Source organism: Gymnoscopelus braueri (assembly GCF_963280865.1).
Source record: "Gymnoscopelus braueri genome assembly, chromosome: 6".
In the NCBI taxonomy this organism is placed as follows: Eukaryota; Metazoa; Chordata; class Actinopteri; order Myctophiformes; family Myctophidae; genus Gymnoscopelus; species Gymnoscopelus braueri.
The window spans coordinates 42,355,527-42,374,348 of NC_137607.1; the positions used below are offsets into that span (position 1 = coordinate 42,355,527).

Consider the following 18,822-nt stretch of genomic DNA (forward strand, 5'->3'; position numbering starts at 1 on the left):
TGCAGCTCAATACTCTAATAGAAATAGTAAAAAGAACCTAAACAAAAAGTAAATGGAAACTAAAACAAAAAATGCCATCAAAGAAAGCCAGTGATGCAGTTGAGGAAGAGTTGGAGGAGATCAGAAGATCTCTGCACTTCATGTCGGGTGAGCTGAGCAAAGTGGCAAAACAACAAGCTACGCTACTTGATCTGATGGAGGCAGTAAAACCTTATATCCTTTTAAAAACTGACATTCAAATCGATGGGCGGGGAGGACACTCCTAAAGAGGAACTACAAATGCTGGAATGGCAAGTCATAAAGTTGTTTCAAATTAAGAACGTGAGCATTCACAGTAACAACGTCACTGATGCGATGCGTTGTTAGCTTGTAAATCCGGTAAGCAAGTGTAAATTAAGCTTGAGGGAGGCAAAGAAGCTGAAGTGGACAGTGGTGTAGTTGAATGAGTATTTTACATAAAAGAAGGCAGTGGCAGACACTGCCAAACATGCACACATCCTAAGTAAGCAAAACAAGACACAAGCAACGTGGACTAGAACCTGCAAACTGATGATACAGCTTAAAGGAACGAGAGAACTCAAAGACCAATACAGAGAAGGAACTATAAACTCTTGCCTGCTGGTGCTGTGAAGGAATATTTCCGTTTGGAGTCGTTGATGGCTGTAGAGTTAGTGGTCATGGGACCGGATTGTGTGGGAGCATTTTCATGAATTATTACCAAAACAAATGACAGATCTTGATAAGGAATATTCGTTCTTTCTCGTTCAGAGACAGTGATGAAGAGGAGTTTGTAGACATTGGCAAGGACTGTGTGGGTGACTATATCATATGATGTCATGTCATCCAAGTATGAAAATGTTAAAGATCATAAGCTAATTTGTAGATCAGTTATTTTTGACAAGCAAGCACCCTTGTGTAATGGAGTATAAATGAACGTTGGCCTATATTTTCATTTAAAAAACATATACGTTTGTACGCCTCATTTCCTTCTATACCAGCACTTATACCAGCCACTGGAGTAGTGTGGTGGTGTGTGCCTGCAGAAGCCCTCGAGCTGTGTTTTGGTGTTTTCACTGTTGTTTTGGTCAACCGGGACATATTTGTGCGTTACCTTTTGAGCATGGGCCCTGGATCTTCCAGACAATAATAGTGCGGAAAAGCTGGTGACGCATTGTGAGTTTGATTATGCACCACTTAACACGCTGAGCAGAGCAGGGATTGACGTAATGTCGTCACGTTCAAATAAATCTGTCTTTCTCTATGTCTCTCCCTCTCTCTCGCTCCCTCAGTACGGCACTATGTGGAATAGACACTGCATGTGGTTGCGATCGTACAAATCTTCCCAATGACAACAAAACCATGTTGACAAGTCAATGTTAGACAAGGATGCTGTTAACTGCACATCCTGCATCTGTGCCACCCATTATTTCAAAAGGAGGAGTGGAAAGGCGCCTTTGTTTACCAAAAGCAAGCGAGGAGCACCTGCATAGTATGACTTTAAGCTTCACAGTACTCAGTTGATGCTCACCGCTGACAACGTGGCTGAACAGCTCCTCTGGAGTGTCTCCGAAGAACGGCACGCAGCCCACCAGGAACTCGTAGAGGATGACCCCCATGGCCCACCAGTCCACTGGCTTCCCGTATCCCTGACGAAGGATGACCTCCGGGGCGATGTATTCTGGCGTGCCACACACCTACAGAAGCAGACCAAGCATAGATCCTTCAACATCTCCAAAATCGTCTGCTTCCACTTCCACCTACCGCTATCCGCCTGATTTTGGGGGGGGTCTCGTGTTGCGAGGCATTGTGAGGCATTGTGAGCTTGTAGATATTTTCACAATATATTTATCTGTGAAACCGAGTCAAACTAAATGTAATGCCTCAACTCCTACAATTCCAAGTTCTTGTCAGGGTAGGGGATCCCCAGTTACTGTATAGCCATATGCAGGGACTGAATTACAACATGTGTGGCATGTCTGTATGGTCTAATTCAGTGGTTCTCAACCTTTTCAGGCCGCGATCGCGCAAAATAATCATATTTGAACTGGGGATCCCCTACCCTGACATACGCAAGTCACACAAATGTGTGTCATCTTTATCTTCAGATGAACCTCTCACCTGCTTGTCGAGGAACTCTCTGGTGTCCTTCTCCATGTGGCCTTCCAGCAGGTTGGTGGTCATGTTCATCAGACCGATCTTGGACAGGCCGAAGTCCGTCAGCTTGATGTGTCCCATGGAAGTAATCAACAGACTGTTGGGAAGAGTGGAGGCGACCATGAGGCTAACACAAGCAGAATCTTTCTTGCACAAAGGCCTAGCGCTGCTCCTGTAGTTTTTTTTAACCTCACCTTAATGCTACACCTCATACCCTGAAGAGGGCAGTTAGCTGCTGAAACGTTGTTTTTTATTACTCTGCGTCCAGAATAATATATTGGCACTTTGGCTACCAATGTGTGCGGCCACTTTATTGTCTCTTGAAGACTATCATTTGTAACCTCATGTATATGTACATATCTTAGATTTTTCTTTTGAACAGGTTTGCTCGAAGAAGAATTTCACCCACTTCTTCACAACTCTAAACCTATGATGTGACAATAACGTTGATTGAAAGATTCTGATTTGCATGCAATATGCATACATATTGAACGTACATTATGGTTTTCCCAATATATATTTTCATATATATTGCCGGGGCGGCAGTGGCTCAGGGGTAGAGTTAACTGGAAGGTTAACTGAAACCGCAAGGTTCCCAGTTCGATCCCGGGCTGGGGGGCTACCCCAGAGCTAGTGTTAAAGGGTCCTTGAGCAAGACGCTGAACCCCTAATTGCTCCCGATGAGCAGGTTGGTGCCTTGCATGGTTTCCTCCACTATCGGTTTATGAATGTTCAGATTGGCACCAGAACAGTACCAGGGGGCACAGAAAAATAAACCCTGCCTGCATGACTAATTATGCAATTTTGACCTTTGACCTATTCAACCCAAAAGTTAATTATATGTTCAGGGACGCTGACTGATAACCAAGATTGGTGAAAATTGATCCATCTCAAGTTATGTTGTTCACGGGCATACACACAATACACAGACAGGCAGCAGTGCTTTCAATAACATGAATGTCCATTCCATCATCATGATGTGAGTCTTACTTGTCAGGTTTGAGGTCTCTGTGCACAATGCCATAGTTGTGAAGGTATTCCAGGGCCAGCACTGTTTCAGCAAAGTACATGCGTGTCATTTCTACTGGCAGAGGACCCATGTTCTTCAGCAGGTTGGCACAGTCACCACCTGGACATAAAACAACTCATGGTGAGGCTCTGGACACGGAGCAATTTTATCAGACTTTCTAACCATTAGGTTATTATCAACTACAATGTCTCTGATGAACCAACTACCCACACAGAACACAAAAATACTGTACATCGATGGATTATGGAAAAACAGTCAACAGTGCCCAGGTGTCCTTGACTGCTATGGGGTCCTTGACTGCTATGGGCCCCATGTGTTTGCATTAAATCTATACCTCAGCCTACAGTACAAGTCCCCGTCTAATAAATAACTGATCTGTTTTTTAAGATGACTTATTTTAATTTTTTTTACGTGCAAATAAATATCATGTATATACTGTACGATGAAAGTTCTATAGGTGCTTTTTTGACCCACACATGCCTTACAACTCAAGTGAGGATCAGGGTGGGGGGTCCTAAAAGGTAACTGCCACAGGGGGGACCTTGAGTATTAATCTATCCCTGCACACATACATAACAAATGTAACTACACATAAATTGTGCACATGCACACGGTACCTTCTACATATTCCATCACCATGCAGAGGTGTCTCCGCGTCTCAAAGGAGCAAAACATGGAAACGACGAAGGGGTTCTCGGCAAAGATGAGGATGTCACGCTCCACGAACACCTGTTGGATCTGGTTCCTCAACGCCAGGTTCTGACGGTTGATCTTCTTCATGGCGAAGCGCTGCCGGGTTTCCTTGTGGCGGACCAGGTACACTGCCCTGTCAACACACCACAGGAACATCTTATCTCCATTTTGTTTTGCTTTTAGTGTTTTTTCATAAATTAACGACCTACTTGATCATACTACAGCGTCACACAAAAGTAGCGAAAGTAGCAGATCCACACGCTCGAAATGCGGCGCGAAGCGACTCGTTTTGAGCTTGTAGATCTGCTACTTTTGAATTTGAATCCTGAAAAGTTTTGGACATATGAGGTTTCCAGCCGACAGAGACTAAATCTGATCTTTAGGACTGACAGTCCACACTATTAAATACTTTACTTTGCAACCACAGACATGTAATCTTCTCACCCATAAGCTCCATTGCTGATCAGTTTGATTGTTTCAAAGTGACTCTCTAGAGGTTTCCTTCGAGTCGGGGTCAGCGCCTGGGGGCATTTATTCTAGAAAGAAAGAAAGAGAGAAACTTCATTCACCAAGTACAATAAATCTACTTTATAGCGTTATAGCTGAAGAACTCAAAGTAACAAAACACACAGGTATACATGGAATACACACACACCAGAACACATTGAAACACATAGGACTCTAGGAACACGCTGGTACATACTGTATGGAACACAGAGACCAGGCACTCACCTACAAAATGCATACAAAATTGGCAAAAAAAAACATGACGAGACAATGTATCTAATGCTGATAAATGCTTTGGACACTTAAAAGTATTAAACAAATATGAAATAGTTTTCATATTTAAATAGTTATAGTTCTTTATGGCTAGCCTACTCCTGAACAACTGAATGTGCTGCATTTCCAGATGCAGTCAACAATAGAAGAAGCTGTTACCTCCACAGCAGCATCCGTGTCTACAGAAGCACTGGGAGTAGCATCGTACGGCTCCAGGTGGACCATGTCTAAAAAACACAAAGAAAAATAACATCATCAATCATCACAAATCATCATTAGCGCTTTCATTACACTATGCTTGCTCTGATCAATCATCTTGATTATAAAGTGTGCGTATGCGTGTGTGTATGTGTGTGTGTGTGTGTGTGTGTGTGTGTGTGTGTGTGTGTGTGTGTGTGTGTGTGTGTGTGTGTGTGTGTGTGTGTTGACTATCAGACTTGTCTATAATCAGTCTACCTGCTGTGTGCGAATGAATAAACCAAGCTACGTTTACCTAATTTCTAAATACAGATTAGTCAACAGAGTTTTTTGACCCAGCTCTGGCAGTTCTGGTATTTACCTTCTAAAGGGTCTCGGTTCAGACCCAGCTGGCTGATGATGTAGCGTGGAATGTCCGTTTTGATCCCCTGGTCGATCTTTGCATGACCTTCTGCCGCCTCCAGCAGGTGGTAAAACTCTTCCGGGTCAAACTCCTGCCAACAGGATACAAGGGCACAGGTGCTTCTTACTTAGAGCAATTGTAGGAACATTTTTAAATTACCCAATTTGTAAATAGTATTATTAGTCAATAATATTATTGGTATAATCATTATGTTTAACAAATTTCCATTGTATTTTATTGTTGATTTATTTCCTAAAAGGATCAATTTCATATGCCAACAAAACAAAAATATAATTTAAGTTCCAAATTTTCCGGCCTGGCAGAAATAACAAACCACAAATCGTCTCCTCACCAAACACTCGAGGAGGCGCGCCGGCCGGCTGATGATGATGAGAATCTTTTTCACCAGCTGGGTGATGACGGTCACCTCCTCGCTCTCTGAACGCTCGTACGCCTGCAAACACAGCAGAACCAAAACCAAAGTCTGGTCAAAACACATTGAACAAACAGGCTTATCACTATAGATTCCTCTTTACATCTAGCAGGCCCAATGTGGGCACAATGACTTATTAAAGTTAATGAATCCTTTATTATGCCCTTATTGTGCACCCACCTCGTGCAGCAGCTTGTCCAGTTTCTCCTGCAGCTCGGCGAAGTATCTGGAGGTGACCAGGCCTTTGTGGGACTTGTCCAGGCAGTCTCGAACCAGCTCTCCCAGCTGGTGCTGAATGAAACCCAGCACCCCGTCAGCCAGTGGGAGACAGCTGTCGGACTCTGCACAGCACTGACTGACCATCTCCTGCAAGCGCTCCTCCATCTGGGCTGTGGCCTACACACGCACACCAAAACACACGCACGTGTGCACACACACACAGACAGGCAGATTATGAGACAATGGGCCCCAGGGCACAGACTTGTAAAAGGCCTGTCCTCAACGCCCCGGCAGGTACACTGACTTGCAGTCAACGCCTCAGTAACAATTTTCACCTGCCAAGCGGACACATGTATAGGCTAAACCTAACTCCAACACCTTATTAGCACATCAGCATCTCAACAGGAGATTTAGACATGCCAATGCTGATTTGCACTTGCTTCTTGCATGCCCCTCTAAAGTCCTATAGATAAACCTTTAATTTGAGACTTTGATCTGTCATCAAAACCATAAATGAACCTAAACTTGGACACGAACATCAGAAAAACAGAACATACCTTTGGAAAGCGTTCTCTGTACACATGGTTCATCATGACGATCTCATTGTCAAAGGAACCGCACGCTCTCCCAGGACTGCAACGCAAAACAACAAAACAAAACGACGCATCAGAACTGAAACCATAAAAAGAGAAGACAGCACCTCTATGGGGTTCAGTCTGAGCAGAAACAACCTCCAGATACATATTAAATGAAGGTTTATCAGGAAGATGGTTCTGCATACTCTAGGTCGGGCTCTTGACAATGACACAAATGTGAAATCGGTGCAGGTTGAACACCACATTTACCCGGACCACAGGATCCAATGCAGCTATACTGTACCTGCCTTGTGTTTGCTAAAATGAGAGCCTATGTAGACTTTACGCTATTTGACAATTTCACAATGTGTCAAAAGACAAGCGACACACAATTTAGGTCAGTTCAATCCAGTTCAAATTTATGTCACACTCAAAGTCCATGGAACAGTGGTTCTGAAAAAAAAAGGCCACGGACAACATAACTTTGAAAGTGTACAAATGGAACCAAATGGACCCGTAACTCGGAGTTATAGACTTCTAAGGGTCCATTTTGGTTCCTAACTATCAATAATGTAGGTGGGGGTCCCTGGACCCCACTGTCTTAGAAAAACATACAACACAAACAAGCACACATTCAAATTGACTGGTTATCGTAAACACTAAAACTAGGAATTGACAGCAGCATGATAAAGACATTCTGACATTCTTACGAATACATTTTGAACATCAGATTTGTCAATAGAGCCTGATTTTTTTTTACGCCTGCATTACAAAGCAATACTGTCATTAGTATGCAAACTGTAACTAAAACTACAAAACTAAAGTAAAAAACTGGCTTTTTAAACTTGGCCCACAAGGGGGCAGTATTGAGAGGAGTGCGGTATCTTCAAATGCTCTAGCCAACATGTTAGCTTGATCATAATCTCTCAAGACAGATTCAGCTCAGCAGCAAAAGAAATAATTGCCGATGGTTTCCCAGATTGGCTTGATCATAATATAATACAACACTGGCAATACATGTCATCATCATCAGACATTAGGTCTGTAATGAAATGTAAAACATCTCAGTCAAATGCTGAAAGTTCAAATAATTATTATATAATAATGTCCCCCTTTTCTCTCCCAATTTAGTTATTATGCCAATTCCTAAATTCCCCACACAATTCTCACTTTTTTTGTCATTTACTGGTTGAACCTGCCAGTGAGGAGCCCCCACCGGGAGGAGGGTCTGTCTGTCTGTCTATCTGTCTGTCTCAGTCTCTCTCTCTCTCTCTGCCTGTCTGTCTCCCTCTTGTTGTCTCTGTGTGTGTCTCTCTCTCTCTCCCCCTCTCTCTGTCCATGTTGTCGTTGATGAAGCTCTGGCTTCAGAGGAGGAATGGAGACATATTGTGAAGAGAACAGAGAGAGTGTCTCAGTCTGTCTGGACATTTTGGTGTATATGAAAGGAGTGTCTGTGTCTTGCAGTTGGAACCCTGCAGCTCCCTGCTAGCACACATCCACCCACGCATGCACTGACTGTAACACTGAGGCACGACAGCACATTGAGCTCAGGCCTGTAGGCAGTAGTGGGAAGTAACTAAGTACACTTACTCAAATACTGTACTGTACTGTGTAAAGCAGTGGTTTTGTGCCAGGGACTAAGTGACACGCTGTGAGCTTGCACATCTGCAATTTTTGAATAGCCAACATATAAATGGATAAAGTGGTTTAAATGATTGTGATGCTGTATTAACACATTTAGCTGGGCCAGGCTGAAAATGGTTGATTTCACTATAATTTCACCAGCTAGAAGGTAATCCAATGAGAGAATTAATAAGAATGACTATTCACATCATCGATTTTTCTCTCCCCAACTAACAGTAAAGAAGACACTTGTAGGATTCTCTAACAAACATGTTCTCTTATGGAGGTAAGTAGATCGGAGAGGCTTATTGTCGGTATCAGCCAGAGTGCGGGAGTCTATCCCTGTTTTGCTATGCGCTAGACCCCTGGGAGATGGATTGTTGAGGTGGAGCCATAGACTGTATAACAAGACCAGGAGACCTGGTTCTGCCAGACCCAGACTTCACATGACGTGTCAGCCTGTGTCTATGCCCATGTATGGACGAAAGGGGGACAGACTTTTATGGCTGGGGCCTAAGGACAAAGTGACCATGCCCATGTATGGAGAAAACAGGTACAAAGCCTCATGTAAGCCAGACCCCCTGGGTCCGGCAAAAAGAATGGACAGCGTCACGCCATTGGTTTCTACAGACCGAAAATGAAGCCGATTGTTCAGCTGTGTGCAATCCGCCATCTTTCAATATCGCGTCATATCCTTTGCAACCGGAAATGAATGCTATTGGTTGGGTAGCTTGTCAATCAAGAGCGCCGGGGCGGGGAATGAATGCTATTGGTTGTGAAGCTTGTCAATCAAATCATCCCGCCCCTCCTAGAGCATAACCTACTTTATCGTAAATTTTAAAATAAATGGGACCATAGTTTACCAAAACACATATCATGATGATTGATAGGAGACTTTAAACTAGCGACTGGAAGCATATAGTATTTATGACAATTGTTTATTAAGGTAAGAAAAAACCCATCCGCTTTCATTGAGATAAATTCTTTCTGACACCAGCAGGGGTAAAACAGCGAAACTACAGGCCATTCATATGAACTGTCTCTTCCGTATTGGCGTCAATGTAAAAATCTCAGGCTGGCGTCTTGGGTGAAGCGCAACACCTACCATGACCTCCTGCACGACTTGCCACACCCCAAACCATGATACTCATTTACTGAAGCTTGCAAATCTGACAAGCAAAACATTTATTTGTTTTTTTTGCTGCTATTTTGGATGTGCAACATTGTTGCACAACAGGGTATTAAGTTAAGCCTTCCTCACCACACCCTGATCACTTACAAATAACATAGTGTGCATAGTCAGTCCTTAAAGATTAAATCTGAGAAAGAAAAGTAGTCTGAACAAAGCGAGGAGTTTGTCTTGGCATAGCAGCACCAGCCGAGCTCTGCTCGCTTCGCGCCGCTTTGCGAGTTTGCAGATCTGCTATTTTCATTACTTAAACATTTGTTTTCTAATTTACAGATTTTCTTTTAAAATAATAATAATTAATGACAAAATGTGGGAAACAAAAAATAAAGGGATATTCACAAATGGGTCCCGACCCAATGTTTGGGAAACAGTGTTGTAGAAGAATACCTGAGGCTGCGGGAGCGAGGTCGTATGAGTGTGGCGGAGCAGCGTCCATCCTCGTCCGTCCCGCTCTCTGAGCTGCGGAAGTGTTTGAACAGGAAGTGCAGCTCGTCCTGGGTGGGCTGGTAGGGCAGCTGGTGCAGACGCTCCTGAGACGACGATGACGACTGTATACACACACACACACACACACACACACACACACACGTCAGTGGAAATGTCTTCACATCACTGACAAGGTTCAAGGTTTCTTTAGCGCTACATCTTACGTACAGGTACATTAGTAGAATTATTTTGTTGCGGTTCTTAAAGCAGCACTATGTAACTTTACTCTTCTACGCCAGAATTGAATAATAATAATAATAAAACTTTATTTATATAGCACCTCTCAAAACTGTGTTACAAAGTGCTTCACAAAGAAAACAAGAAAAGAAAACAGTAACAAAAAAACAATGCAGGAATGCACAGGTACAAATCACTTTCATACCAGTGCAAAAACCAGCGGAGATAGACTAGTATAATTGACTAGGAGTGGGGATTAAAAGCTAATCTGTAAAAATGGGTTTTAAGGAGGGATTTAAACCGAGGGACTGACTCAGTGAGAGCCTGATCTCCAGGGGTAGGGCATTCCAAAGAGTAGGGGCCCTGAAGGCGAAGGCCATACGACCTTTTGAATTTAGTAGGACGAAGGCTCTATATCCTCTCGGTGGGGGCTCCTCACTGCTAGGGGAGTCAGTAGTGACACGGAAATGTGTGTGGGGAGGAATTAATTGGCATAAAGACTAAATTGGGGAGAAAAAGGGGTAATACAATTTAAAATAAATAAAAAACGTTCCGACTGACTAACTTAAAGCTTGTGGCGTGTGTATCGGCGACAACCCGAGGGAGTGATATAATGTAAAAAATGAATTATTGTGCATGTCCAACGCCACTATAAGCAGTAGTACTTTTTTGTTGTTTGTTTTTACTTGAATGGGGCAGCGGGTATTATACTGCCAATCTGTTGGGTTTCTTGGTCCATGTGTGGTGAACAGAAGTGGATAAAGGATGTTGGCTGCATCTGTGAGCTGCCTTTTCACTGCCTGAGCATAAAGAGTGTTTTTGAGGAGCTCTTAAAAGGCCTATTGTCCTACAGAGTCCTAACAGGCAGTAAAGAGGTCTACCTCATAGACTTACTCACAATAGAAGCACATGGCCGACACTCGGCACACACTCATACGCTCTCCTTTCCTGACCCTTCCCCCACCCTGTAGAAAGATGCTAAACACTTTAACGTTGGCATCACTATTTTGGGCATGTCTATAGGCAAAGTTTTTCTAAATTCAAAATGTTTTTTTAACCACATGAACGCTAGTGTCCCTATTCTGGGGCTGACATTCAGCGAAAATAGCAGATCTACAGGCTTGGAGCTTGTCTCTTGATCTAAAAGCTTATAACTTGGAGATCGATTATTATTGGCAAAAAGATTTGGCGTAGAGAGAAAAAAGGTGGGGACCTAGTATAGAGCCGGGACCCCGGTCAACTATTTCGAAGTATTTTGAAGCCTTTATTTGACAGAGACTGGTCTAGTACACTGTAGTGTAGTCTTTGTCTAGTATAGAGCAGTTGTTCTTTTTTTTGGAGGTCCCCCAGATAACAGTGAAGTGACAATTTAAGGACTTCAGACCCTTTTAATACCCCCAAAAAATGTTAAGACCATTATTGCATCAAAAGTAATTAACAAAGTATACTAATTATAAAAACTGGCCAAATTGTCAACAAATTTGAAATAGGCAAACATTTTGAAAATAGACGATCTACAAGCTTGTAGATCTGCTAATTTCACAATATTTATCTGTGGAACCGAATCAAACTAAATGGAATGCCCCAACTCAATACAATTCCAAGTGCTTGTCAGGGTGGGGGTCCTCAGTTCAAATATGCCCACCCCCCCACACACACACACACACACACACACACACACACACACACACGTTTTTCAGACATGTTACCCACTTAAGCCCTATATACTTTTTGTACTTGTAGATCTGCTATTTTCACTATTTAGGAACATTTTGGGGAAAAACAAAATCATTTATAACAAGTTGGACTGATATCACATTGAGAACATACAGGCAGTGGTGGATGAAATCAACTACTGATTTAGAAGCCATTTGTAGAATAATGAATAATGGGTTAAGGCCTCACGCCCCCCCCCCAGTGATCTATGGTGCCCCCGCAAGGGGGGCCCAGACCCCCCGATTTGGGTAACAGTGGGGTCCTAGGGTGTGTGTACTTACAGAAACAGTGGAACTGGGTGGGTTGGTTCCATAGCCAGACGAGGGGAGAGACGCCAGTGACCATCTTCTGCCTTCCGCTCTAAGAAGAAACACACATGCCTGTTATGTAATGCTGGCCATTAGCATTTCATATACAGTATATATGTATACAGTATATATATATAGAAAACTACTTATGTAACATACATGCAGAATCCATTCATAGCTGCCCCCCCCCCCACCCCACCCCAACACAAGGAGTCTATTAATCTAGTCTGCTCTTTAAAAAAGACATCATACGTTTCTCTGTGGCATCACTGGAGACTCATTAAAAAGTATGCAAGTAAAAGTGGAAGTGATGAAACAAACAAACAAAAGAAAAAAATAACTAGCAGATAAAATTGGAATTGGAACACAAACTTAAAGCTCATGAATTCTCTGTTCTCTCTACTGATGGATGAAATTGGTTAATGTATTTTTGTTTACTAAAAAGATGGGGAGACCCTTGGTACCTTTTGAGCAAAACTACAAAATAAAAGCCTGGAGATCAAGGCTACTTGGTACCAAAAAAACACTCTATATAGCAATGATCAGCTTTTTTACCCAAAAAGATTACTTACTGCACCTTTAAGTGTTTTGCAATATGCAAACTTTACTAGATTATAAAGATGAAATATATTCTCAAGAATCCCTTTGGGAAATTGGCCACATTATTTAACGCAAACCTGACAAAATCTTTAAAAATAATAAAAAATAATAAACTACCTGTCAGCACGAGCCAAGTGACACAACCGTAATAAGCAACAGAGAGAGAGAGAGCGAGAGAGAGTACTTGTCAGGAACATTTCGGGACATACACATTTAGTGTGTACAAACAACACGCTGGCACAGGGTGGGCTGTGACCTGTGGCATTCAGCTGTGCGATTGAGACTCACACACTTGCCTTCTCTATCGATTGTAATTGATCCTCACTTGTAGAGGAACACTAAATTAATTTGAGGCTTTAGATCATCGCATAAAATCTTTACTTTGGCTGTGAAATGTCAGCAATTTAGGATTGATTATTTGATTTCAGTTTGCAAAAGCAGAGAATATCCAAAGTGTAGCACGACACGAAAGAAAGTTACTGAAATATTTATTATAAATCCCACAGACAACCAAACCAAAAAAAAACGTGTTGTGAGATCGTTTCACTACTTTTTTTCTCGATACTCTTGTACGACGTAGGTAGGCCATTCATTTACGGAAGAGGGGGGAAAAAAAAGAAATATGGAGATACAAGGTTTCTTCCCCACAGCGACAAAATGGAGCTTTCCTGATTTTATGATTACAGGTTATATAAGCAAAGACCTAAATACATTTTTTAGACATTTGCTCTTTCCAGCAGATGAAAGCACTGGCAAAGCTATCTGACAGCTGTGAGTCCAGATCTGATAATGTTGCTGTACCTGGACTAGATCTGTCACAGTCCTGACACCTGATGTTAAAGCTGCACTACGTAACTTTCCTGTTCTAACCCCTATTTTTGAACCGTGGTCTCTTGTGCAAGCGCTGACATGTTTACCGCACTGAGCTAATAGAGCTTGCCTGCTTGCTCTGGGGAGAAATATAAGTTTGACCCTCAGGTCAAAATGTTTGTCAAACCAGAAACGGGATAGGGTCAAAGGTCGTGTCCGTATCGACACAGGATCTAAATGTCTCAATAGAAGAGCAGGGAGACCAAATACAATCAAGTTACGTTGTGTTAACATACTCTACCATACAGATTGTCCAAAATAGCATTTTATTCACTAAAGAAAATTACATGAAAGAGCTTTAAATAATACTAGTAAATTGTGTCTTTACAGGTAGTAAAAAATAAAAGCCAAATAGAGGCTGTTTACAAGTCAAACATAATTGGGGTTGGTTCATCATTGTGTGCACCGTCACTACCAGACAAGTAGCCATCATCAAATCCATCCTGGCAATCGATCTGAAGATCAATCATGACTTCATAAAATGTGATCAGTAATTTATAATAATCAGATCTCACACACACACATTTCTCTAATTAATAGATATCGTTTCTGTCGTGCAGAATCTCCTCGTATCTTCACATTTGGAGATTTTATGTTTTTTCGTAAATTAATGCCCTACCTACTTCGTCATATTATAGTGTCACACAAAAGTAGCAAAAATAGCCTATCTACTGTACATGCTCAGATCTGCTATAAAAAAAGGGTTATTTTGTTCCCCCCTATTTCCTGAAAAGTACGATATGGAATTATGGATCACTGGTTCTCAACCCCCCAAAATAATCATATTTTAACTGGAGACCCCCCACCCTGGTAAGCACTTGGAACGTACGAATTGAGGCATTACATTTTGTTTGACTCGGTTCCACAGATAAATATTGAGAAAATAGCAGATCTACAAGCTCACAAGCTCGTTCATTAAATTGTCATTTCACTGTCTTCTGGAGACCAAAATCATGAGATTGAGAACCACTGATATAGATGATCATACAGTGGTTACCCACAGCTGAGGAGAAGCTGGTGTGTTGCTATGGGAACCAAGCTGGGTGAAAGCGTTTTGAATGCTTTAGTTTAGGGGCTTTCCTCATGTCTGTCTCACTCTCTCTGGTGAGGAGGAGGCAGATGCTGGAGGGTAGAGGATGTGAGTGTTTCCTCCTGTCTTACCAACCCACCCTATCTCTCTGTTCATCATCATCATCATCATCATTATCATCTCTCACATCTCCTGCCTCAATATTTCCCGTGCTGTAGGCCTGTCACAATGAATAATAATTAATTAATTAATAATAGCCATAATCGTTTCCATGTTGAAAAATCTTGTCGGTAGGCTATTACTACACTGTGGAACGGATGTTTTCCCAGATGTTGCTCATACAGTAAAACAGAAAGGGTTGTGAAGCAATGATGACCGCTTGTCTTCACTTCCGCAGTCTGGATGCTTCTGCTTTTCAAAGTGGAACATTTCACACACTTCACATTATATAACAATGTTATAACCAGGATTGGAATTTCGTCATTTTAGGGGCAAGGGCACTTGACCTTTGGTGTTCTCAATCTTTTGAGGGCACAAAGGCCAAATGCCAGGGCAGGAAGGCCATCAAATAAAACAAAAGTCCACAGAAATAATCAATTTAACTTGAAGGTTAAGGATGATTTACAAGAATAGTATGACATCTGTGAAATCTAACCTATTTATTTCACAAAATAATATATTGGCAAATTACCAATATTTGTACAAAGTCATAGCCTATTGGTCTCAATATTTGTCACATTCAGCCCTGGAGGAGGGAGGAGGGGATTATATGCCTGGACTGACAGCCACATTCCAATTCCTCACTCCTGCTCACTCACTCGCTACTCCTGCATGTCATGTTGTATATTAGATTCTCATAAGCCTACTATATGAGCTGTTTGACATGCATTCTCGCACAACAAACAGCATGGTTGTATAAATAAAAATCTACGTGTGACACTGACAATGGAGATGTCTGTTTCTGTCTGTCAACCTGTGTCCCTTTTATGCCGATACGAATATGGATCTCTGTATCTGTCAGTCCCATAGACCGTAAAAAATATGGACGAAGGGAACGGTGACGTCACCCATTGGTTTCTACAGACCGTAAAAATCAAGCCGATTGTTCAGGAACGTGCAATCTGACATCTTTAATAGATACCATTGGGCACGTCGGAACTCAAACGCTATTGCTTGAGACCAGACATGTGAACAGGGAACCGGAAAACAATCCCCAAAGAATGCTATTGGTTGGGTAGCTTGTCAATCAAGAGCGGGGGCGGGGAATGAATGCTATTGGTTGTGTAGGTTGTCAATCAAATCATCCCGCCCCTCCTGGAGCATAGCCTACTTTATCGTCAATTTTAGAATAAATGGGACCATAATTTAGCAAAACGCATATCATGATGATTGAAAGGAGACTTTAAACTAGCGACTGGAAGCACATAGTATTTATGACAATTTTAATTAAGGTAAGAAAATCTAGTCTAAAGTTCGTCAAAAACCCATCCGCTTACAATGAGAGAATATTCCTTCTGACACCTGCAGGGGTAAAACAGCGCCATACTGGCCATTCATATGAACTGTCTCTGGCCTCATTGTAAATATGTCAGGCTGGCCCCTTGGTCAGTCCATGTCCCTTTTATTATGGAGATCCCTGATGTCATCAGTATATGCCCATATATTGGAATGCCCATATATGGGCATATATATTTAGATCGGCGGTTCTGGACAACTGGATGTCCGAAATACTCAACACCGAGTTTGAAGTTGATGACCATATATGGGCAGAGCGGTCGGATCCGTGGCTCTGGACAACTGGATGTCTGTATCTGTCAGTCCATGTCCCTTTTATGCCCATACATGGAGATGATGTCATCAATGCATGCCCATAAATTGGCATGCCCTTTTTTGTGCCCATATATGGAGCAGACTGATTTGTTTGCGCCTGATGACTTATTGAGGTTAGACAACACACTCCATATTTGGGCGAAACTGCATTGGGAACTCCTTATATGGTTATGGCTAAGTCATAGTGACATGTGCGTGCCGACGTGGTACCACGGCCGGCTAGTCCTCCCTTAAGGCAATTTTAATATAATAAAGATTGTACTGCTGTACTTTAAAATGTGTCCATAAAATATTGAGTCAATCAATTTCAATCAATTTCTTGACCACAAATGTACAGATTGTGATTTAGATAGCATGTTATTTAGACAGATGCATTGTTTACATGGTATCCTATAGTTTCAATTGTACAGGATATCATTTACATGTCGTGTTGTTTAGACAGATGCTAGGTTTATTGTCTACCTGGTATCCTAGTGTCTTAGAGGCACTACATTGTTCTCTCTGCACTCTATTCATGTGATTATTTACCTTGTGTATTGACTAGAGTCCATGCTTACTCTCTTTATTATGATCTCGTGCTTACAATAGACTACGGGCCTATTTTTGTCTCCGCCGAAGGTGGAGAATATGTTTTCGCTTTGTGTGAGCAAACATTGTTAGCCAAGCTAACATTGGGCAAGCTCCACGTGACACGTGTCAATTTGTTGACACCAATGCCTCTGATTGGCTAGAGGGACGCGTGACGAAATAAAATTCTATAAATAGGTGTGTCACTTCAAAAAGCCCCTACTTTTTGAAGTGAGGTAAAACAGGATCAATCAGACTTGATTGGAACAGTACCTTCAGTAAGTCCAAGTCACCCGTCTGTGCGTGTGTGTTTCCCTCTGAGAACACCTAACATTGGTCAAGCAAAGGCGCAGAAGGCCAAAGCTAAGAAAGCATACTCATCTACAATTGTAACATAGAAGAGGACTAGAGTTGAAATGATCCCACAACAAAGCCGAACTCTTAATACGTGTCAATATGTTGACATCAATGTCTCTGATTGGCTAGAGGGACGCATGACGAAATACAATCCTATAATAAAAAGGTGTGTCACTTCAAAAAGCCGTTTACGTTTTTGAAGCGAGGTAAGACAGGATCAATCAGTCTTGATTGGAACAGTATCTTCTAGTCCAAATCACCCGTCCGTGCGTGTGTGTGTCCCTTTGAGAACACCTGACATTGGTCAAGCAAAGGCGCAGAAGGCCAAAGCTAAGAAAGCATACTCATCTACAACAGTAACACAGAAGAGGACTAGAGTTGAATTGATCCCACAACAAGACCGAAATCTTAATACGTATTAATATGTTGACACCAATGCCTTTGATTGGCTAGAGGAATGCATGACGAAATACAATTCTATAAATAGGTGTGTCACTTCAAAAAACCGTTTACGTTTTTGAAGCGAGGTAAGACAGGATCAATCAGTCTTGATTGGAACAGTATCTTCTAGTCCAAATCACCCGTCCGTGCGTGTGTGTGTCCCTCTGAGAACACCTAACATTGGTCAAACAAAGGCGCAGAAGGCCAAAGCTGATCAAACACACCAATCAACTGCTGAAACTGTTCAAAACATATTTTTAAACATTAGAAGACAAAATATGATTTTTAAATAATTTTCTTTTTAATAAATATTTCTTTAACATACACCTTTTTATTTAACTACAGTATATATCTTTTAATCTACTGTATCTCATTAGTTATTGCTATGATAATATAATTGCTATAGTCTGCTGGCGGAGACTTGTGCTCCGAGGAGCACATTTTCTAGTTAAAAATATTTTCAAATAGTTCAACTAGCCGATCTACATCGACACGTTGTGAGCTTGTAGATTGGCTATTTGAAAATGTTTTTAAAAATAGAAAAAATGGCAAAGAAGTTTAGGTATAATGGGTAAGGCACCGGCGAAAATAGGGCCCTAAATGCCAAAATTGAAATTTGTAAATCATTCCCCAAAATAGGTGCTTCCATCAAATTCTCCTATTTGGGTCAATGGAGCTTCAAACTTGTGTTGAAATTGAAAACGGGCCGTAAGGCTGTGACGAGGGACAAAGGATTCACAGTGTCGAGTGGACATACCTCCGGGCAAAGGGGAAGTTGAGACAGGCGCTCGAAGACACGTTCCGAGGGCTGTCCAAGGGGCTGCCAGCAGCTGAAAGAGTCACAAGAGTATTAGTACCATTACTCAGGGTTCAATGTGTGTGTGTGTGTGTTTGTTTGTTTGTGTGTGAGTGAGTGGGGGGGGGGCTCCATGAATGCCATCCATTCATTTTTATGGCAAGTAGGGGATATGTTTTATCCCTGCTTCTGGTCAGACTGAATTAAATACATGCACTTCCTGGGAAATGTAGACTGTCCGATATGTTTGATAATTATGTTTGATAATATCACAATTTAACAATTTCATTAACCACAATAACCCTGCAATTGTTAAAAGAAATGTGATACAAGACACAGAAAAACAA

The 18,822-nt window shown here is 41.8% G+C and overlaps 1 protein-coding gene across 2 annotated transcripts in view; it reads right to left on the minus strand.

Moving 5' to 3' along the window:
• Positions 1-18,822, minus strand: part of mast3b (microtubule associated serine/threonine kinase 3b) — a 54,614-nt gene that overhangs the window by 14,762 nt on the left and 21,030 nt on the right. For both annotated transcript variants that reach the window (XM_080431353.1, XM_080431354.1), the window contains 13 exons: positions 18,437-18,509; positions 11,958-12,036; positions 9,685-9,845; positions 6,468-6,543; positions 5,872-6,087; positions 5,611-5,712; positions 5,217-5,349; positions 4,817-4,884; positions 4,322-4,413; positions 3,802-4,010; positions 3,145-3,283; positions 2,119-2,251; positions 1,529-1,694 (listed from right to left, as the gene is read on the minus strand). In XM_080431353.1, coding sequence (XP_080287479.1) covers positions 1,529-1,694; positions 2,119-2,251; positions 3,145-3,283; positions 3,802-4,010; positions 4,322-4,413; positions 4,817-4,884; positions 5,217-5,349; positions 5,611-5,712; positions 5,872-6,087; positions 6,468-6,543; positions 9,685-9,845; positions 11,958-12,036; positions 18,437-18,509 — 1,647 coding nt within the window. The remainder of the gene's footprint in view (positions 1-1,528; positions 1,695-2,118; positions 2,252-3,144; positions 3,284-3,801; positions 4,011-4,321; positions 4,414-4,816; positions 4,885-5,216; positions 5,350-5,610; positions 5,713-5,871; positions 6,088-6,467; positions 6,544-9,684; positions 9,846-11,957; positions 12,037-18,436; positions 18,510-18,822) is intronic.